Source organism: Petaurus breviceps, unplaced genomic scaffold (assembly GCF_028583685.1).
Source record: "Petaurus breviceps papuanus isolate PSGF00001 unplaced genomic scaffold, PetGlider_PUasm1.0 90701, whole genome shotgun sequence".
Taxonomy (NCBI): Eukaryota; Metazoa; Chordata; class Mammalia; order Diprotodontia; family Petauridae; genus Petaurus; species Petaurus breviceps.
Window position 1 is genome coordinate 3,603,676 of NW_027187316.1, and position 23,574 is coordinate 3,627,249.

A 23,574-nucleotide genomic window follows, 5' to 3' on the forward strand; every position below is an offset into this window, starting at 1 on the left:
AGAGAGAGAGAGAGAGAGAGAGAGAGAGAGAGAGAGAGAGAGAGAGAGAGAGAGAGAGAGAGAGAGAGAGAATTAATAAGTATAGGGATCAGGAAGAGACTCATGTAAGATGAGTTGACATGAGTCAATTTAGGACCTCTTTTGATTTTGTCTTTGTAATGAGGTGATGTTCAGAGTTAATAATAGTTAGAATTCATATAGCACTTTAAGGTTTGTGAAATGTTTTATAAATATTATCTCATTTGACCCTCACAACAACCCTGGGAGGTAGATGTTATTATGATCCCCATTTTATAGTTGATGAAACTGAGGCAGACAGAGGTTAAGTGACTTCCCCAGGATCATAGGGCTAGCTAATTTCTGAACTTGAATTTGAACTTGGGTCTTCCTGACTCCAGACCTAGAACTTTATTCACTGCACCATCCAGGCACCCTTCTTGTTTCTGTTGGACCACATGAGAGCTTTGGGGACTGCTTCCATCTATCCAGTGGTCCAGCACTAGGAGAACTTGAGTTTTTGGCATGACAAGCTCTGAGTGCATTCTTGGTCCTCCCTCCACTCTGTGACAATGACAGAGGGAGGGCCAAAGGAGCACCCAAGCTTTGCTTTGTCATACTATAAACTCCAACGATGACACCCTAGTGCCTAGCACAGGGCCTTATACATTTGTTGTTGAGTCATTTCGGTGGTGTCCATATCTTCATGTCCAACTCTCCCATTTGCCAGGGTTTTCCTGGCAAAGATACTGGAGTGGTTTGTCATTTCCCTCTCCAACTCATCTTACAGATGAGGAAAGTGAGGCAAACAGGACTAAGTGACTAGACAAGGGTCACACAGCTATTTTAGATTTGAACTCAGGAAGATGAGTCTTCCTGACTCTAGGATGGATACTCTTAGAATGGATTAGAGCTTGAAGAAAGTTGAATATTCTAAGAGGGAGAGATGAGAAGAGAGTATTTGCAGTACCTAGCATAGTACCTTCCATGTAGCAGTTTAATAAATACTTACTGAATGGAAATTGAAATGAACTAACAAATATCACTACTTTGAGAAACACAATTCCCAGTGTCTACTCCTTTTTTCCCATGACTTCATTTTCTTTCCACTACAGGTGAAAACATCACATGCCAAGATCCCATCATAGGCAATGGCGAGCCAGGGAAAATGATTCAGAAACTGTGCCAGTTTTCAAACATCCTTAACAAGGCAGCTCATCAAATGGGTGGAACCATCACTTACATATGTGAAAACTCCAAATGGAATGTAAAGTATGACAACTGCATCTCTGCACCAATCAATAATCTGCTTGGCTTGACAAAGGTAATTCCCAAATACACACATATACTTATATATGTTTCCGTATTATGTACACTATGGATAAGTATATTTATAATTATATAATTTGCAATTATATAATAATAAATTACATGATTATTTATGTATATTTATGTCATCATATTGTTATATAATTATCAAATTAATTAATAGTAAAAGTAAAAATATAATCATTTCCTCCCATATTATATATAATGTGCCCATATCATATATAATATTTGTATATATGTAGATACAATTTCCATATTTTATATATTATATGACATATTCAATATGTGATATTACATGTGCTGTATTGTATATTATATCATATTATATATACATATATAGTAATATAATAGTCACTCTCTAACTATATCTGGAGAAACCTTGACAAAAGTTCCCTGGAGGTGTAAGAACCTGCCTGATCCATCCTTCTTTTTGTTTAACTTTTTTTGATAACTTTTGTTTCAATATCACCTACAGTTTCAAATATATCCCTTCCCCTCTGCTACTGAGATTGGTAAACTGTAACAAAGAATCAAAAAAAGGGAGGGAGAGAGGAAAAAGTCATTCAGCAAAACTAACCAACACATCCACAAAATTTATAGTATATGCAATGGTCTGTATAGGCCCCCACCCCAGCAAAAAAGGGAGGGAGGTACATTTTTTAAATCTCTATTTGTGATCAATCTTCTTCATTATAGTTACATAGCATCATTTTGTTCTTGTAGATTTTTATGCTTCCTTTGTGGTAGCCGTGATGTATTATGTTCCAAGTTCTTACTTCACTTTGCATCAGTTTATATGTCTTCTCATATGTCTCTGTATTCCTCATTTGTTATGGTGTGGTAATTACCATTACTCTCATAGGCCGTAGTGTGATTAATTATTCCTCAGGCTATGGGTGTCTCCTTTGTTTCCAGTTCTTTATGATTGCAGAGTATACTACCATAAATATTTTGGTGCATATAAGACCTTTCTTTCTGTCTTCATCATGCAGTCAGAAGAATATTATTTTTTAGTTCATGAGGCTCAAAAAACTTGCCTTTAAAAAATTTGCAAGATAGATAACTTTTAAAATGAAAAAAAAAACCCTAATATAAATCAATGAGACCTATTAGAGGACTGACTTTGGAGAGAAGTTCATCTGTATTGTGACCTTGAAATATTTCTCAGGCTCTTTATGTGTTTTTTTCCACCATGTACAAATCCCATAGGATAAGATCCCTCACAATGATTAACTCAATGCTTCTTTCAAATCTAACCAAATTCATTCCTGATGTATCCCCAAAGACAAGTCCTTTACCAAGGAAGCTTCTTTTTATCACAAATGTGCTCTGGACCTACTACCTCTTCCAGTTTTGGGGGAGAAATAAAGAAAAGTGCCTCTCAGAATTCATCTACATAGACCAGATCAAGACAATTTTAACAAAATCACCCCTATAGGCAGACATGTCAGCATGAATTTTTGTAGTGAAAAGAATGCTATACTTGGAAGCAGAGAGTCATTAACTGGAATCTAACCTCTGTTATATGTTAGTTGTGTGATTGCTAGAAAGTAACTTATCCTCTCTGAGCCTCAGTTTCCTCATCTGTAAAATAAGGATTATAGTAATATGGGTAGTACCTCCCAGGGCTGTTGGTGAGAATTGAATGATATTATTATGTACATAAAGTGCTTTGAAAACCTCAAAGCAGTGTATGAACACTAGCTATTATACTCATTTTGACCAGAGTTATAATCTCATCAGTATTAATTCCATAGGAAAAGGGACTCCAGATGAAGAAACTCCCTCCAATAACACAGATTAGCAGCTGTTCTGCAATTTATTGCATTCTCAAATATCCTGGAGTTTTGTTGTTAAGTAATTTCAGTCACGTCTGTCTCTTCATGTCCCCATTTGTGGTTTTCTTGGCAAAGATAACGAAGTAGTTTTGCTATTTCCTTCTCCGGATCATTTTACAGATGAGGAAACTGAGGCAAACAGGGTGAAGTGACTTGCTCAGGGTCACCCAGCTAGTAAGTGTCTTTGGACAGATTTGCACTCAGGAAGATGAGTCTTCCTTGCTCCAAGCCCAGTGCTCTATCCACTGTGTCACCTAGATTAATTGACTTGTGTAGGATCACACACCCAGTATGCATATGTCTGTGGGATTTATATCTACCTTAATTAAATTAAATTAATTTAATTTAGTTTAATCTAATTTAATTCCTGACTCCAACATTGGTCCTCTGCCACTTACAAGTTGCTACTGAGGCACCTGTCTACTTCCTCCCATGTACACACATTCATTACCCCAGTTTGGGCTTTTTTTTGGACTTTTCTCACTCGGACTATTGCAACCTTTTCCTAACTGAACTCTCTGTCACAAGTCTTTCTCCTCTCGAATCCATCTTCCACACAGCTTCCAAAGTAAATTTTCCCAAAACACAAGTCTGATCATGTGACTTCTTCCTGATAAACTCCAATGGCTCCATACTACTTCTAGGATCTGATATAAACTCCCGAGATTTAGGGCCCTTAATGAACTGTTTTCAATCTGCCTTTCCAGCCTAAATACACACTACCCAAACAATTACGGGCAGCTAGGTGGTGCAGTGGATAGAGTGCTCTGTCTGGAGTCAGGGAGACCTGACTTAAAATCCAGTCTCAGACACTGACTAACTGTGTGATCCTGGGCAAATCACTTAACCCTGTTTGCCTCAGTTTCCTCATCTGTAAAATGAGCTGGAGAAAGGAAATAGCAAGCCACTCCAGTATCTTTGCCAAGAAAATCCCAAATAGGATCACAAAGAGAGGGATACAACTGAAACGACTGAACAACCACAACCCTATCAACAAGTATTTATTCAACACCTACTATGTGCCAGGTGATGTACTAGGTGTTGGAGATATAACTATGAAGAATTTGTAAATTTTTTCAATCATAAAATAAGGTACACTTTGGGTAGGATACACTGTATGCAAAATTCAAGCTCACAATATGAAGTGATTTCAACCCTCTCCAAACTAGTACTGCAATATTCTGTAGATATATATTACCACTGATAACAGGACCTACTGAAAGCAAAGGTTTATAATTAAGGCAAAAATGGCTTATTTAATGGAAGTTTTTACACAATGAGAGTGCAAAATACTCCCTTAAATGCAAATAAAGTAAAATAAAATAAAATTCCTATGGGCAAAGGAGCTTATATGCTCTTCATGCACTCTATAGTCTAGTCAAACTGACCTTCTCTTGGGTCCTCACTTGTGAAACTCCATTTCCCATCTCCACTAACTGTCTCCCATGCCTGGAAGACACTCCCTCCTCATTTGCATCTCAGACAATCCCAAATCTCCTTCCAGACTCAGTTCAAGCATACCCTTCCATGTGAGCCTTTTCTGTTCTCCCCAGCTACCAGTTTCCTCCTCATCAAAAATACCTCATACATATATACCTATAAATATGCATATTGTTTCCCACATAGAATGTAAGCTTCTTGAGGGCAGGAACTATTGACTATGTATTTTCACTACCAAATACAGCCCTTGGCATATAATAGAAGTTTAATAAATGCTTCTTTATTGATCATCACTATTGTTATCAGAGAGAGACAGTGTGGTATAGTATAGAGGACCAAACTGGACTCCGTGTTCGAACCCAACTCTGTCACAGGATGACTGTGTGACTTTGGGCAGGTTATTTAATCTCTCTTTGTCCCTGAAAAATTTTCTAAGACTTTAAATTCTAGAGCAGATGCTGTTCTACATTGGTAGAGGAAATTTACTCATCAGAAGCTGCCCAGCTAATGTAACGATTTCATACCAAGATTAAAAAAAAGAAATTTATTTTCAGCCAACAAGATAACTCAATCAATCAACAAATATTTGTTGAGTTCCAGCTATGTGTAAAACAGTCTATTAAGTAACATAGAGGAAGGAAAGAAATGAAAGCTATTTCTCCCTGCTCTCAAGAAGTTTTTAGTCCAGATGAGAAGATTAAACAAACATAAAAAAATTCAATTTAATGTCAGAGATGAATAACAAATAAGTACAATATAAAAATCTCATAAAGAAATTCATAATAGAATTTCATTAAAAAAGGAATATTACTGCACAAGAGATATCTTGGAAGGTTTCATAAGCAGAAAGGATTCGAACTGAGTTTCAAAAGATAAAGGCTTTGAATGGATGGAAAAGGGGGTGAAATTCCAGTCAAGGACAAGAGATGAGTAAAATCAGAGTTAAAAATGTACCAGAGAGTTTCTAGACAATGAGCACTCCATTCTGGTTGAAGTGGAGAGCAATTGGAGGTATGTCTGGAAACATTGGTAAAAAGGATTGTAGAGGGCCTTGAATGCCAGGGTAAGGGCTTTGAACGTAGTCTATAGACTAGAGATTTTTAACTTGGCTTCCATGAACTTGATTTAAAAAAAATATTGTGATAATAGCATTTTAATATAATTAGTTTTGTTCGTAGTTCTATGTATTTTATTTTAGGTATTTAAAAACATTATTTTGAGAAGAGGTCCATAGACTTCACCAGACTACCAATGGGGTTGATCACACACAAAAAAAATGTTAGAAACATCTGCTTTGACAATAGGGAGTCATTGAAAGTAGTATGGGAGTGACATGATCCAAAAGCAGTGCTTTTAGAATTGATTAAGCATAAAGGATGCAGGGTAAAACTGGAAGCAGATTGAACCAGTTAGGAAACTAGTTCAGTAATCTAGGCATGATACAATAAGTGTCTGAGCCAGGGTTGGTAGCAGTGGGAAGATTAGACAGAGATGTGGATTTGAGAGGCTTTGTGAAGAAATACGACTTGTTCACTAACTGGTGACTTTTCTCACAAAGGCTTTGATTATGAGCCCTAAACAAGAAGAGAAGGTGTCAACGTACCTTCAGGATCTGTCCAGTAGTACTGGGAACGTGCAAAATGAGATCAAAGCATCACCTGGAAACCTGAAGGCCATCATTACCATCCTGGAAATTCTGTCAACTGTCCCAACAAAAGTGAATGTAGAAATGATGACAGTAAGTTATACTTACAAACTTTAAGAGCTTTGTTTGGATTTCATGTCTCCCATCCACTCACTCCTATCAATTAGGAAGCAGTGTGGTACAGAGAAATGAAGTCTGAGGTCCTGGGTTCAAATCCCATCTTTGCTGCTTATTACCGGTGAGACCTTGGAAAAGACATTTCTATTCCATGTGCTTCAGTTTTGTCATCTGTAAAAGAAGGGAGTTAACATAGATGATGTCTGATATCCTTTCTAGCTCTCCATTTATGATTCTGTGATTAATCGAGCATCCTTTTTTTTTTTCATTTCTGTAACAAATCTCTCTGGAGTTACCGCCAAGGGATAGTCCTATGCCAGGGCAGTTTCTTGATCACTTGGTTGTTGCCAAGGTCATTCAAGGTGACATTGGTCAAATCTAATAGATGAACTAGTGTTCCAAGTCTTTTGGACTTCTGGTAACTTTTCTCAATTTCATTCTGGCACCTGTCTGTCTCTGTATCAGAAAAGAGTGAGAAGCATGACCACTTCCCATAAAAATGAGCCATATTGAATGAAAAGTTTCTACAAGGCAATCTAATTGAGCAAACATTTGTTAAGCATCTACTGTTACTGGACACCATACTACATAGTGTAGAAGGCTATAAAGATAAACAAATAAACATTTCCCACTCCCAAGAAACTTCCTTTTTATTGGAGAATGCAACATAGAAACAGAGAAGAAAACAGAAGATAATTTGAGGCCAGTGAGAGTGCTAACGTCTAAGAGTCAGGGTGGGTTTTCCATAGGATGGGGATACCAGGGCTGAGCCTTGAAAGAAGCCAAGGATTCTAAGATCATTATAATAATAGAATTTATAGTTAAAGTTTGTAAAGTACTTTATTGATCTCATCTCATCCTTATACCAACCCTGGGAGGTAATAATGATGATATTTTTAGTGCTATTTATTAGTTCTAATTATGTGTTTATTAGTTATAATTTGTTATTTATTTATTAGTTATAACTTATTTTTATTAGTTATAATTTATTAGTTTATTAGTTATAATTAATAATATAATTATATATGGGGCGGCTAGGTGGTGCAGTGAATAGAGCACTGGCCCTAGAGTCATGAGGACCTGAGTTCAAATCCGGCCTCAGACACTTAACACTAGCTGTGTGACCTCCGGCAAGTCACTTAACCCCAACTGCCCTGTCCTCCCCCCTCCAAAAAGCAAAAAAAAAAATTAAATATATATAATTATATATGACATGCATTATATGTAATTATATTGTATATAATATCATATACACATTATTATAATAATATATAATTTATATAGCACTTACTTTATGCCAGACACTGTGCTAAGGGCAGCTAAATAGATAGAGTGCTGGGCTTGAAGTCAGAAAGACTCATCTTCCTGAATTAAAATCTAGCCTCAAACATTTATTAGCTGTGTGACCCTGGGCAAGTCAGTTCACCCTTTTTGCCTCAGTTTCCTCATCTGTAAAGTGAGTTGAAGAAAGAAATGGCAAACCACTCCAGTATATCTGCCAAGAAAACCCCAAATGGGGTCACAAAGCGTTGGACACGAGTGAAATGACTAAATGACAAACTATGCTCTCTTTTTCAATTATTATCTCATTTAATCCTCACAACAATCCTGGGAAATAATAATAATAAATAATTATATAGCATTTACTATGTGCAAAGCATTGTGCTAAGTGCTTTGAAATTATTACCTCATTTGACCCTCAGGAGGTAGGTGCTGTTATTTTCCCATTTTGCAAATGAAGAAACTGAGGCACAAAAAAGTTATGTGCCTTGCCCAGAGGCACACAGATAGCAATTGTCTGAGGCAGGATTCAAACTCTAGTTTTTCTGACTCCCAAGTCCAATCCATCAGTCACTGTGCCACCTACTATGACATGGAGTTGAGGCAAGCCGTGGCAAAGATGCTGAAGCTCTTGGGTACTTGTAGTGAGTGATGAGGGCATCACAGGGGAAAGGCCAGAGGTCATGAGCAGGGAAGCAAGTGGCATCTGGTTTTCTTATTCTCCTCATACTTGAGGTCAAGAGAAGTTTAACAGACCTAAGAGACGAGGAGAGGAGTAGTTATCAAGGGACTTTCCCAACTGGTCCTGCTGCCCATGGTGGGGTGTTTTAGTTCTAATCTTCTATTATGTCTTCTACCTTCATTTTCTTCTTCTCTTCCATCACTGACTCAAACAATTTCTAGGTTCTTAAGCTTGTGTCCATGGACACTCAAAAAATCTGTGGGTAGATTTCATGGTGTCTGTGAGCTTAGAATGGAAAAAAAATTAAATCTTCATTCCAAAATAAATGATTTTCTGTGTAATCTTATACATTTTGTTTTGCATTTAAAAACATCATTCTGAGAAGGGGTCCATAGGCTTCTCTAGCCTACCAAAGGTGTCCATGACAAATAAAAAAGTCATGAACTCTGGTTCTAGAGTAATGTTCTATTTCTTACTAACTGTGTATTCTTATGAAGTATTTAATGAGGCCCTATTATATGCTATGCTATGTACTGGCCATTGAGGATACAAATTAAAAAACTAAACAACGCCTGACCTCAAGGAGCTTACCCTCTATCGTGTTGGGCTATCTCTCTTACAGGATGTGCTCTCTACAGTCAATATCATTCTTGGCAAACCCTTACTGAGTACCTGGCAAGTTCTGAATCAGAAACAGGCCAATGAGAGCTCTCGGTTGCTGGATTCTGTGGAGAGATTCTCCAGAGTGCTGCACGAGGGAGTCAGTGCCGTTCCTTCCATTATCCACCCCAATGTGCAAATGAAGGGCCTCATGACTATGGCCAAACAAATGACGGATTATGACCAGCATTTTCTCTTTCCCGATTCCAATCTCTGGGGTCAGGTAATCATCGACAGGCTTCAGATAGAAAGCCTGAAGCCAAATTCATCCATCATCACTCTGGCATACCCAACCCTAAAAGCTATCCTGCCCCAGAGTGCCCAGGACAAGAACTTCGTGAATGGTTTGGTGATGACAACCACCGTGAGCCAGGGTGTGACAAAACCGTTTAAGATCTCAATGAAGTTTAAAAAGAATGACCTGTCATTGGTGGCACCCCAGTGTGTCTTCTGGAACTATCACCTCTCCAACTATACAGGGGGATGGGACAATAGTGGGTGCTTTGTTGAACAAATGAAAGGGGACAGTGTATTCTGCACCTGTAACCACTTAACTTCATTTTCCATCCTAATGTCCCCTGATTCTCCTGACCCCAACTCCCTCATAAAAATACTACTGGATATAATTTCTTACATTGGCCTAGGCTTTTCTATCTTGAGCCTAGCAGCCTGTCTTGTTGTTGAAGCTTTTGTCTGGAAATCAGTGACCAAAAACAGGACCTCTTACATGCGCCATGTTTGTATTGTAAACATCGCGGCCTCCCTCCTGATTGCTGATGCCTGGTTCATCGTATCTGCTGCCATTCATGACCAGCACTACCTTTTCAGTGAAACAGCTTGTGTGGCTGCCACTTTCTTCATCCACTTCTTTTATCTCAGTGTCTTTTTCTGGATGTTGACCCTGGGCCTCATGCTTTTCTACCGCCTAGTCTTCATCCTCCATGACACAAGCAAGTCTATCCAGAAGGCAATTGCCTTCTCCCTGGGTTATGGCTGCCCACTGGTCATCTCCATCATCACGGTGGGGGTCACCCAGCCAAAGGATGTGTACATGAGGAAAAATGCCTGCTGGCTTAACTGGGATGACACCAAGGCCCTCCTGGCTTTTGTGATTCCTGCACTGATCATTGTGGTAATAAATGTGAGCATAACATTTGTGGTCATCACCAAAATCCTGAGGCCCTCCATTGGGGACAAGCCAAGCATTCAGGAGAAGAACAGTCTGTTTCAGATCAGCAAGAGTATCGGTGTCCTCACTCCCCTCCTAGGACTCACCTGGGGGTTTGGACTGGCCACCGTGTTCCAGGGAAGCAATGCTGTGTTCCATATTGTATTTACCCTACTGAATGCCTTCCAAGTAAGTGCTTTGGTGAAGGGGGCAGAAGGGTGGGAGGAGGTGGAACCATTTATTACTTTATTATAAGACTTATTGTGATTATTAATAATGGCAGATATTTACATAGTGTTTTAAAGTCTACAGAGCATTTTACATACATTCTTAATTGACCCTCCCAACATCCCTTTGAGTAGAGGCACTTATTAATCCCCATTTCACAGATGAGAAAACTGATGACCAGAGACATTATACTCCCAAGCAATATAGCTAGTTAGTGACCAAGGCCCTACTTTGAGCATGAGTTATCCTTTTCTCCATTCCATTGTGATGTATTAAAGACAGAACCTAAGCAAGAATGGAAATTGGGAAGTCCAGGGAAGCTGTCTACCCCAAACTACAGGAATCCCAAAACTCAGGAAACCCAGAAGAATTTATACTAAGAGTACAGACTCATGCTCGATAGAAAGTTTCCTTCTTATTAATATTATAGAAAAAGAAAAATCTGTTCTCTTATGTGGGAGCCTACCTTGCCAATGTAATTACAAACACCACGTAGGTCAATTTCATGATCAAAAGAGATATTTATGTGTATATTATAAGTACACACACACATATATGTTTGTGAAACATTTTATAATACCTTATCTTATTCGAGCCTCTCAACAACTCTATCAAACAGATCTAAATTCAGAAAGCTTAAATAAATGGTTGGTCCAAGGTCATATGGCTTAAACAAATGAGAAGCAAGGTTTAACCCATGTCTTCCTGACTTATGTCCAGTATAATGTCTGGTATACCCCACTGCATTATTTGGTCTGCCTCCAACACATATGAGCTAAGCAGTATCAAAAAAGCCATTTAATTTCTCTGTGCCTTGGTTTCCTCATCTGAATGATGAGGATACTAATGGCTGTAGGGCTATGAGGAATTTAAGCTTCATAGCTTAAATAAGATAAATGTGTATATAGTATACATATGCATGTTTATATATGTACTTATGTATATACGCATCATTTGGCAAACATAAACACTGTACAATTATCAGTTATTATTATCTCTAATTTACAGCTCAGATGCTAAATTAAATGATTTACCCATAATCACATAACTAGGAAGTATCAGAATCAGGACTTGAACCCAGACCTCACAGATTCCAAGTCCAGCATTCCACCAATTAAGCCACATTCAGCCCCCTTCTTGGTGAAGATACCAAGCCATCCCCACACCCCAAAAAGCCATGGAATGCAACAAAAGCATGGCACCTGGAGGTGAATGGTCCCATTGAAAGGATGCCCAGGGCTACGGCAAAAGTCAGGTAATAGAACCAAAGCACTAGAAAAGCTGCCACAAGACTTTCAGACCTTAAATCTGTCACCTCTTATGGTCCCTCCAGCTTCAGGACCAAGCTCAAAAGCAGCAGCGTCTTTCATTCAGTTATACACACACACACACACACACACACACACACACACACGTACGTAAAAGTTTACTGCATATTCTGGCACAAGATTCTTTGGTGTACCCTTGTGTCCAAGCAATTTTCACTACTTAGACCCAGGCTCACTTCCCAACCATTTGGGTGATAAAAGAATTGGACAGATTAACCAACAGTTCACCAGAAAGATGGGACTGGTGTGGAGGTAAGGGGCTGAAGGAGGTTGAAGAAAACCTTACTTAGTTCAATTATTCTTGTTCAAAAATTTCTAAAAAATGTCCTTCTCACTTACCAGTGTAATTTTCTTTATGGAGGCTCATTTACTCGACCCCTCCTACAATGTAGTTGATTATCACAAGGATTTAGAAAATCGATGAATGCCATTATTTCCCCTCCAACAGGCATTGTGAACAGGGCACTGAATTTGGAGTCCAAGGACATGAGTTCAAATTTTGCCTCTACCATTTACTCCCTGTGTGACTTTTGTCTATTCCAGGGATGGGGAACCTGCGGCCTTGAGGTCACATGTGGCCCTCTAAGCCACAGCTTTCCCACCCGTGGTCTGGTCTCTTAACCTCTTGGCCTCAGTTTCCTCATCTGTAAATTGAAGAGGTTGGATTTTTACGGCCTTTGAGGTTTCTTCCAGCTCTACCTCTTCAATCCTCAAAATAGGGACAAGATCTGAGATTTCATTAGTATAGGGAGCCACCCAGATAAGGAAATTCCTTGAACTAGAACTGGGTGGCATCTTCTCTGTAAATTATAGTCTGAGAGAGTTTTTTAGAGAGCTACTTGAAACATCTAAAGGTTACGTGACTTGCCCAGAGTCACACAACCAGTGTGAGTTAGAGGCAGTATTTGAACTCTGTTCTTCTATTCTATCTACAGATTGATTCTATATCTATAGATAGAGGGACAGAGAGATGGATAGACAGATGATCAGACAGACAGAAATATCTATCTATCTATCATCTATCATTTATCTATCACCTATCTGTCTGTCTGTCTATATCTTGCATTATTATGCACTGCATTCTACATAACTACATTATTCACTACATTGCAGCACAATGCAAGGGTGCCTACCGCTTAGTAGAAAGGTCACAGTGCCTTTTGTCACAGGGACTGACTGCAATCCCCTTCCATCCCCTTACAACTGAGAAGAAGCAAATTTATTTTTCAAATTTTTTTTTCCTCTAGGGATTATTCATTTTATTGTTTGGATGCCTCTGGGACAAGAAGGTAAGTGCTCTAGTAATTAAATCCCTGAATTAAGGATATCCTGTAATGCTGAGGGCTTTGTCTTGCTTGACCTATTCACTAATGACTTCTTTCAAACAATGCAGGTACAGGAAGCTCTGCTGCATAAATTCTCCCTATCCAGGTGGTCTTCACAGCACACAAAGGTACAGTCTTTCTTTATGGAGATTTTCCTTTATTTTTGACAGATAGCCCTGTGTGATAAGTGGTCAAGTAGAGGGCTAAGCGATGACTTTGATCCATGTAAATAGATTATATAGGATCCCTCAAACCAATCTTTTCAACTGACAAGCTTTTATTAAACACCTACTAAGTTATAGATACTATGCCAGGCACTAGAGGTACAAAGACAAAAATGAACCAGTCTCTGTCCTCAAGGAACTTGCACTAAAATCAGTTATCAAGGAAATTGCTTTAGCACCCCCTCACCCCCCATTTCTTTGACCTCTGTAAGCACAGATGCTGAATTTTAATTAGTGTGAAGTCGGGAGATCCTTAAGCTGAGATTTCATGAATATGGACAGCCTAAGGCAATAATTTTTAATTTCAATTAAAATTAAATTGAATTTCAAACAAAATTAATTAATACAGTCAAAATTAGTCAATGTACTAGGGTAATCTAAGACCCAAAGAAATAATTTGACTCCTAATAGCTATAGTTCTTTCTGGAAAAAATCAACTTATTATACATCAATATAATGCATTAATCAAGGTATTTCCAGCAACCACTATTAATAAGAATTATTTCTCTAGCGTCCCATGACAGATTCCTGGTATCTGATGCTATACGTCAAACAAAAAATTGAAATGTGTACCTATCCACACTTTCTCTGCTAATTCCCCTTGTGACTAAGCGTTACAAGTTTCTGCTTGGTTGGTGGTTGAGGCTAAGGATGCAGCCGTGGTCACTGAACACAGAAGCTAACCCATCAGAATTCAGCTCTGGACTTTGGCCTTACTAGTTTCATGCTCTAAACAAAATTGCAGTGCTTCTAAATGATGCTTTTTTCTGCCTTCTAGTCGACATCTCTGGCTTCATCCACTCCCGTATTTTCCATGAGTTCTCCAATATCGAGAAGATTTAACAATTTGTTTGGTAAAACAGGTATGCAGTGATTTATAGGTATTCTCAAGTTAGTTAAGTGGATGAGTTCTTTGTCCTGTGATAACATCCTTGACGCTTTTAAGACCTAGATGTAAAGAGTGATGACTTTATTTAACCAAGGGTGAAGGAGGGGGAGGCTCATTTTTAAAAATTAAGATAAATGCCTATTTTTAAAAATCTAAGGGTTAAAGTGAAGGGAAATTTCAGCAGGCAATTATTTAAAATGTGGTAGCCCCTGTGCTTTGTGGGCATAAAATAATGTCTTGGTATTCTAGGTGTGATTTAAGAAAGCTGTGACATTAAAGTCACAGTCCCCCCCACACACACACACATACACAAACTGCTCCCTCCCAAGCGATATTATTTATAAATCAATAGGCACTTTTGTGTTGTATATTACATATTTATGTGGAAGTCACCTTTGTAAGCCTCAGTGCCATTCACTTTGAGCTCACTTAGATGATTGCCTCAAGGGAATCTGATTCTATATCTTAAATAACTGAAATTTATCCATCTGGGCTCTGTGTTTCTATCCAAACCTGCAGTTTGGATGCAAATATGAAAATCTTGAATGTTCAACTTTTTTAAGCTACACAAAGTAATTTGAGTCACACAGACTTTGATGGCATTCAGAACACATTCTGGTGAGATAAATGCTTAGCACTTTTATCCTGAAGCAGGTCCTTTTCAAAAAAACAAAGGACGAACCACAACAGGGCAGTGGGCATCCTCAGAACTCACTATTATCCCCCATCATCCTCGAAGACAAGATACTACTCATGTCTAAGTCTAAAAAATTGCCAGTAGATTCCATGCTGTGTTGTTTTGTTTGAAAACGAGCCATGGAAAAGTCTTTTGTTGACAAATATTTCTAGAGTGTATGGTGTTTTCTACATTTTTGGTAGATTATTTGTTAAAAAAAAAAAAAGACAACCAAGCTTCTACTTTGGAAATAAACCACCCTCACAGGTTGAAATAGAAATGACTAAACCCTCTGAAGATGTTGCCAATAAAACACTTTGCAAATATAAAGACAGTCATTGATATGAGTAAGTACAATCATTGGGAACAAGGAAAACAAAATGAGTAAATTGCTGTATTTGACATTAAAAAATGAAATTCAGGGAACTCTGTAAGTCAGGTCTACAGAGTTGCACTTATCCATATAATTTAAACCAAAAAGAAAACACAGGGTCAGCTAGGTGGCACCATGGATAAAGCATAGGGCCTGAAGTCAGGAGAACCTGAGTTCAAATCCAGCCTCAGTCACTTGCTAGTTGTGTGACCCTGGGCAAGTCACTTAATCTTGATTGCTGAAAAATAAAGAAAAGAAAAAGAAAACAATAAAATCCTATACAAGCTTTTGTTAAAATTAACCAGATTAAATCTAGGTTTGAAAGTTGAATTTATGAATGTGACTATAATCAAGAAGACAAGCCAAGAAGTTGATAGAATTAATGGAAAATTCAAATGCCCAATGACTGCCTGGCGTTCCAGGGATATCTGCATAGACCTCTCTTCCATCATTGATTCCATTGGGGTTTTGATGTTCTTTGGTGTTCAGTAATGCCTATCACTTTGGTTTATGTTGTCAGCAATCACAAAGGCCCCCCCATGCAGTGATGGAAGCCTTGTTGGCTGTTGCAGTCCATGATTTTGATGGTAGGGTGGGCACTCTCCTCCCCAAACATATACATGTGTGTCTCTGCACTAGACTCCAGCTCCAGTTCTCCCACCTCACTCTCCCCTAGCATCCTTCTTCTGAATCCCTCCTCCACAGTTCCACACTTTTCCCCAGCATTACCTGGATGTCCCTTTTTTCCCTCCCCACTCTTCTTTCCACTCTTTCACTCTCACTCTCTAGTCCCTTCCTTGATATCTATTCAGGTCACAGAAACCAAAAGGGGAGAAGGGGCAGCTCTGACCAAGTCTGCCACTTACTGCAAGCATGGGAACTCCAGCCCCTCCTGTCCTGTGCATGTAGTGGCTTTGGATCAAGCCTGTGGTGGTAGCTAGCTACACTTAGAGCTTTGTAGAGATCTGGCTGCTCTTTGGCTGCTAGTGTGGCATGAAATGTAGTTGGGGCTTTTCTGCTGCCATGCATGCTTGAGAGTAATAAACTTGGCTCTAATCTGGAGGGTTCTGATGGTTGGGAGAAAGACCAGGACCCTCCAATTTATTTTAAGGCATGTTAGAGTTTGCCCTCCATCAAAGCAGAGCTCCCCCTGGTGGGCAAAGTAGGAAGTATCAACTTTCTACCTTGAGAACAGCTTCCACTTGCTGCTTTTACTTTGTCTTATAGGAACATACAACGTGTCGACCCCAGAAACGACCAGCTCGTCGGTGGAAAACTCATCCAGTGCTTACTCTTTGCTTAACTGAAAACAGAAAACCAGATTTGCGTGACTTCTGGGAACAGTGGACTTTACTGCTCATTGACAAGCTCCAGAAAGGGAGACCCCTGTAAAGCATCCTCTCCCTCAAGGCCTTAGGGCACAGACTTTTGCACTAGGAAAGAGGTCACACTAAATCATGTAAAGACTTTGACTGCAAGTGGTTTTATTGTTTACTTTTGACTTGTTTCTTCTTTAGAATGATCCCCAAAGTGTACAGTATTTAAATGATTGCAAATGTCGCCCCAAACCTAGCTCCTTCTCTGGCTTGAATGTGAATTAAGGTCTTACAGAGACACATTGCCACAATTTCCAGTTTGGGTCCAATGCTAAGTTGTGCTTAAAATAATAGGGACTAAAGCGTTCACACACACATACACACACACACACATACACAAGTGTAGCCTTATTTTTATTTTTTTTAATCAAAAAGGATAGTTTTATATTCTAATGATAATTGTCCAGAGTGGGCTAGTCCTATGCTACAAACAGTGGAAATACAGAAAGACCAGAAATTGAAAGCTGAAAGTTAGCCTCAGTAAAGCTATCCTAAATCAGTTGCTGGTGCAATCTGAGTAAAGCATAGAAAAATATGAAGAAGCAGGAAAGGCAGGAAGGAAATTACATTGTAAAAATCCTTTCATTTTGGAATATCTAATTTACCAGAAAAACAGAAGAAATTTATGATTTCCTCAATAGCCCTATCCTTATGTTTTAAGGTTTTAGCTACAAAGAGAAAAGGGCAAGGAAAACTGGGAGATTATTCTTTTGTAGACCCAAGCACAGAGCTGTAACTAAGGTATGGTGCCTGGAGCTTTGTCCCAAGGTGAGAAATTTAGAGCATGCCTATAGCATCATCCCATAGCTTTTTTCCCTATCCTCTTTCCTCGTGACCCCAACCCCAAGGTTGTAGTTTCTTGCCCTTCCTTCCATTTTGGCAGCTTACAAATCTTGTAACTTTTTTCCCTCAGGGGATGTACTCCAGGTTAGCCCACTTGTCCCAGGTACAGAAATGACTAGTTATAGTTCAGCCCAAGCAAAAACTAATTATTGGTCAAATTAAATAGTGTTTGTAAGATAAGTCAAGTTGTGAAGGTAGCTTATCAAGACTTCTCTTTGAAATATGTTCCAATGATCTAGAATCTTCTGATTTCTAAATTATATCTCTTGCACTGGAAATTCATATTCTGATTATTTAAGAGCTTTAGTCAGGTACTTCTCTTAGCATTATGAAGTAGGTTTTCATATGTTATTGCTTTTTAGATGGTGATGACGATGAATGATATAGGTAACTCTTGGTGTATCCCACGGTTCTACATTCTCCTCTCCCCTATAGACCTCCTGCTCACACACCAGTCTCCATTAAGATATTTCATGTGGTTCAGGCTGATTACATTCAACCCCTTAGAAAATCTTCCACAAGAAGTTTGATTTATAGCTGGCTTCTGTGCGCCCCTAATGACACTTTTGCTTGGTGAACAGATGATGGAGCCTTTCCTGAGGTTTAGGGAATATTCTTCTCTTTGATTTTCAATTTTTCCATTTAAATGATTATTATCACCTATAAATATTTATTGATGCTCTTGGCATTTTGCTAAGAATGGTGCCTATATAGATTATGTAAGGGCACTACTCTTGCCCTCTAGGAAAACTAGACAGATAAGCATAGATTGCTCTCCTTTTACATTTCAACTTTCCTTCCTTTTCTAATTTTATTTTGGCCTTTCTTTTCATCTCCTCCCCTTTATTTCTATGTTTTCTCATAAGACCTGGAAATGGAACAGAGAAGGTGGCTAAATTATGCTTAGTATTAAGTGAACTCCTTATTTTTACCCATTCACAAAAATGCAGAAATTGACCCCCAAGTGTACCTAAGACTTGAGAAATAAATGATCCAACTGAGGGTGCTATGGATAAGCATCTATTAAGAACAGTGACTTCAGAGTTGGAGAACCTTAGCTCAAATCCCACTTCTGATATTACTTATGTGACTTGGAATACCCAGACCTCTGTTTTCTTGTCTCTAAAATGAGATAATTGGACTAGATGTTCCTTTAAGTTCTAGATCTATGATCCTGCTGTATGATCCTATAATAAATTAAAGCAGCTTAAAAGGTCCAGATAGCCTGAACTGATAGGGAACTGATATGAATTGTCGTAGACTAGAGTTGTATAGCACCTTATAAATCACTTAGTTTAGCCTGCGTGTTTTCAATATTAAAAGATTGGAGGTTGGGGTGGCTAGGTGGCACAGTGGATAGAGTACCAGCACTGGAGTCAGAAGGACTCAAGTTCAAATCTGGCCTCAGACACTTAACACTTACTAGCCGTGTGAACTTGGGCAAGTCACTTAACCCCAGTTGCCCTACATTCCTCCCTCCAAAAAGCAAAAAAAAAAAAAAGAATGGAGGCCTTGGAGAGGTACACTGGTGTGCCCAAGATCACACAGGTAGTATTTCTGTGCCCCAGGGCTGAGAAGTCTTTGGAACAAAGGGTGCCTAGCAAGAAAAGGACTTGAGTGAAATGGAAGGTTAATTTGCCCTGGATACATGATAATAGCTCAGATGATGCCTGCAACTAGAAAAGAGAGGAGCAGAAAAGGATCACAGAACAAAATTAGCTTAATTCCAGAGAAGGAAGCAGGCAAGTGAGGGAGAATGAACCAAAGTAGATGGAGATTCTTACATCTGGATTTTTAATGGGGGAGAGAAGGGAATCCCTAGATCTACATCCTGCTGTTAATTTTGTATACTGTGCTTCCACTAGTTTCAATGGAAACCCTAAAGGAGATTATTGTGTCTCACAGTGTGAGCAAGACTTGTGGAATTTCAGGAAATTTCAGCAAAGTTACATAGGATATGATATTGGCACCATGCCCAAAACCCTGAATGGGAGCACGTTCTCTGACTTCTACATGACAAAATGCATGCAAACACACATACACACACACACACACTCCTTCTGCATGTTTCTCTGAAGGGCTGCTCTGAAAATAGACCAAGAAATATAGTTCTAGATTCATCAGAGAAAAATGTGATTTTCTGATTTTTCTGCCTTAGTCCAAGATGCAAAGGTCAATCACTGACCTTTCCTTTGGGTGATTTATTTCCCAAGAAATCTCCCAAGAATTGAATAATGAGATCCCAAATCATAAGAATTCATGACAGGAGGCCTAGCACATAGGAATGCAGAGCTCCATGGTTGGCCCTGTGATGAGCATTTTTCCCTCTACAATGATCAGGCCTCATGTGGTAACCCTGAGGATTACCTGAGGACAGTTGACAGCTAAAACAGACTTACAGCTTATGTTAACTGAAAAATCTAGTCTGCTTTATTTGCAGAGAGGGATGCTGTTTGCTTGTGGTTGTTCTGCTCTCTCTCTTGATAGGATCACCTGTGAAATCTCTAACAGAAGCTTGAGAAATGGAAGTGAAGCTAACTTCTTTATGCAGCTGCCATCTTCCAAAGAGTCACTTTCACCAACTTGGAAGGTTCTATCTGGTATCCATCAGGTTCCTACTGCGAGTAGAACATTGGGCAAAACATTAGGACAGATACAGGGAGGAATATCCCTGGAACTTAATAGAGTTCTTGGAATATAGTAAACACTTGATAAATGTTTGTTGACCGACTGAAATAAGTTAGGGTCCATGTTCTTAAGATATTTGTAGTCAAGTAGTAGTACTATTGGTATTTTTGAAACCAATAATATAGATAGAAATAGTCACTGAAAATCATTCTGCTAAGCCCAAGGCAATGATTTAAGGCAGGAATCCCCTAGAGACGGCGCATTCTCTCCATCTTCTGCTCCTTGTACCTATCTGGCTGTTTAGAGAAAAATGAAAACATTCTTGAGATTTTCAGAGTATGAAAGAGTAAGGTTTGTCATGAGAGGGTTAGGGAAAAGACAACATGGTACAGGGGATTTAGAGTCAGAGGGTCTGAGTTTAAACCCTGGCTCTCATTCTTCCTTAAATGGCCTTGGATAAGTCATCTAACCTCTGTGAGTCTCTGTTTCCCCATCTATAAAATGAGAAGGTTGAGCTAGGTGACCCACTCTGAATTCTCTTCCAGTTCTAGGTCAGTGCACCTATGATTATAGAGATCCCCAACCTTCCATGGTTCATATAGGAAGCTGTATAAGGATGAGAGGTTTAACTAGAGTAGGAAAGGATTAGGCAGTAATGAGGAGGTAGGAAAAAGGGGAGTAATGAGTAAGGTGGGAGATGAAGTCTAGGGAGTGGTTTCAAGGTGAAGGTAGTTGAAGGTCCTGATCTTTTGTGAGGTGGACAGAGGGTAAAAGTAAGCTACTGGAATTAATTTGAAGCAAGCAAAAAAAAATTAAATGAAGGTCCTGATCTTTTGTGAGGTGGACAGAGGGCAAAAATGGGCTACTAGAATTAATTTGAAGCAAGCAAAAAAAAAATTAAACCAAACAAAACCCTGATTTTTCCTTTACCTGTGAGATTTGAGAGCAGAGGAATTTGGTTATGATCTCAGAAGGGGCTGGGTAAATGCAATCAGATGATCCAACCCTCTTATGTATTTATCAGATGTTTGGAACAAGCAGCAACCACTCAGAAAAGGAGGGACCCTAGAACCTGTGCCCTGTTTGATGTTCTAAGTGCTATAAATGACAATGCCTGATTTCAGAGATAAGGAGAAAAATGTCATAGAGCTTCTTACCATGAATGGTAATAATTTTCGATCATAGGAGCTAGGAAGACTGGAGAGTGGGCTTTTGATCCATGCTTGAGGACAAAAAAAGCAATTGGGACCTTCAAAGTCTTTGCCAGTTTTCCTTCTTTGTATTCAGATATTCTATTGCTACCAACTAGGTCCCATGTTAGACTTCCTACCTTTAACCAGATTTCTCAACTTGCCACCAGTGATAATGTCTTATGTTGCACTCTCCTATTAGCCCACCCAAATCACCGCAACTCTACTGGGGACCCAAAGAGAAAAGCTTAGGCAACAGTTCAAAGACTAAATTTGATGCCCTTAGTCAAAATTTTAGCTAAACCCTTGTGAATTATGAGAGCATCAGATCTCTAGTGAATCAGTTGCCTCCTTTCAGGAACTACCCTTCTCTTATATTCAGGGACTGTTTGAGTGATATTTCCACCTATGCTTAGAGATAGTTTTAAGTGAACAAATAATTATGGTTCCACTATAAAGTCTGATATTTCCAAGCTCTGATTGCAGAGAAACCACTATATGTCCCACATGGCATGTTATCAGCAGTATCAGGTGAATTTTTAGGCACATGTTGCCTACAGAAAAGCTACTGAGGATAAGAGAGTTTATGGTATGAAGAGATCATTTGGTTTCCCCCGAGAGAGAACTGTGTTTCAGAAATGGTTGACAAGATTCCTCTAGAGAAAAGGCTCTTAACAGACTCCCCATGGATAGATTTCAGAGTGTCTGTGAACTTGGATGGGGAAAAAGGATTATGTCTTTATTTTAATATAATTGGTTTCCTTTGTAATTCTATGTATTTTATTTTGTGTATTTAAAAGTATTTTTCTGAGAAGAGAATCTTCACTAGACTGCCAAAGAGGGCCATGTCAGAAAAAAACAGAACTGCTGCTCCATACAATCTTTATGACCCTTACTGACAAAATGAAGCCCTTCACTATTCTTTGTTCAGTCCAAAGTATCTCTGATGGGACCAGTAGCAAAGGTTCCCCACTGTATTTAAAGAAGGTTCTTTAGGGCAACTGGGTTCAGTGTTCCTTTGGGCCTATGAGCAAAAGTGAGAGGTCACCCTTCCAAAAAAGAGGCCATCTGGCTGTTACAGAAATCCACAAAAAGGATGACATTTAGCTATGGTAGAGTTCCAAACCTACTGATCTTCTATGAACTGTCTCTCAATATGGCTTTTCTGGCTAGTGTGCCCTTCATGCATGGGCTGATGTCAGAAGATGTTTGAGTGGGCAGACTGATGTCGGATCCTTGCCCTTAATACTTACATTTTTGCTTCCCAGTCCTTCAAAAACTTCTCTTTAGTCCTGTCACACCTCCTTCCCACCCTCCTCCCCACTTCCATCTCCCCCTCCACTGCCATGCAAAGCATTTTCTGAATTTCATGCCCTTGGATTATGAGCATTTTCCTATTTCCGTAGCCCCATGGGCTTCCCTCAAGGTTATTCTTTCTCTCTTGTTATATTTCTCTGTACCATATTGTCCTGTCTGTGATTTTCAGCTTGTTTTCAAGGACTCTGTTCTCTGTAAGATAATGTATACTGTCATGTAAAAGGAAGACATTTATTTTTGTATTTCAGAGATTTTTTTCTTGCCTCATAAAATTCACACCTCATATATATAAACAGGAGGGAAAGTATCTGTTCTTGCTTCCTATGTGTATTTCATCACCAAGTTCTCTGTCAATAAAAACTGCCCACACAGGTGAGGGATGATTGCTTATTCTGAACATTTACATGGTGTAGACCAGGGATGAACTGCTTTCCACAAAACAAAGACCTGGGGTCTGTGAATATTAAAAAAATAATAATTATTATATTTCGTTATGATTGTTTTCCTTTGTAATCATATAGATATTTTTAATTTAAAATTATTATTCTAAGAAGGTGACCATAGGCTTCACCAAACTGACAAAAAAGGAAAAAAATTACTGACACCCCAGTCTTCACCAGATCATGACATAAAGGGAAAAGGAATTTTATTAAGGTCCTACTATGTGTCAGGTGCTGTGCTATGAATTTTACAAATATTATCTCATTTGATCCTCTCAACAACCCCGGGAGATAGGTGCTATTATTACCCCCATTTTACAGTTGAGGAAACTGAGGCAGACAGATTAAGTGATTTGTCCAGGGTCACACAGCTAATAAGTGTCTGAGGTCAGATTTGAACTATGATCAAGAACTGCTGCTCTGTGCTGACTTCCAGGGCCAGTATGGTGAAGAACCTTGAGTCTATACCAAATGAGGACAGGCAGTATAGTACAGTGTAAAAGGCATTGACTCTAAAATGGAAAAGGTACCTCAGATTCCTACTTTCTGAGTGACTTTGGACAAGTCACTTAAAGTTCCC

General features: G+C 39.0%; 1 protein-coding gene across 3 annotated transcripts in view; it reads left to right on the forward strand.

The window, feature by feature from the left end:
• ADGRF5 (adhesion G protein-coupled receptor F5) overlaps nt 1-23,038 on the forward strand; it is a 158,753-nt gene extending 135,715 nt beyond the window's left edge. For 2 of the 3 annotated variants that reach the window (XM_069065815.1, XM_069065814.1), the window contains exons 15-21: nt 1,113-1,321; nt 6,163-6,342; nt 8,952-10,346; nt 12,961-13,002; nt 13,107-13,166; nt 14,041-14,125; nt 16,428-23,038. In XM_069065815.1, coding sequence (XP_068921916.1) covers nt 1,113-1,321; nt 6,163-6,342; nt 8,952-10,346; nt 12,961-13,002; nt 13,107-13,166; nt 14,041-14,125; nt 16,428-16,507 — 2,051 coding nt within the window. In that variant the 3' untranslated portion in view covers nt 16,508-23,038. Of the gene's footprint in view, nt 1-1,112; nt 1,322-6,162; nt 6,343-8,951; nt 10,347-12,960; nt 13,003-13,106; nt 13,167-14,040; nt 14,126-15,720; nt 15,788-16,427 lie in introns of all 3 variants that reach the window. The other variant, XM_069065816.1, reaches the window with a different exon arrangement.
• The last annotated feature ends 536 nt before the right edge of the window (nt 23,039-23,574 follow it).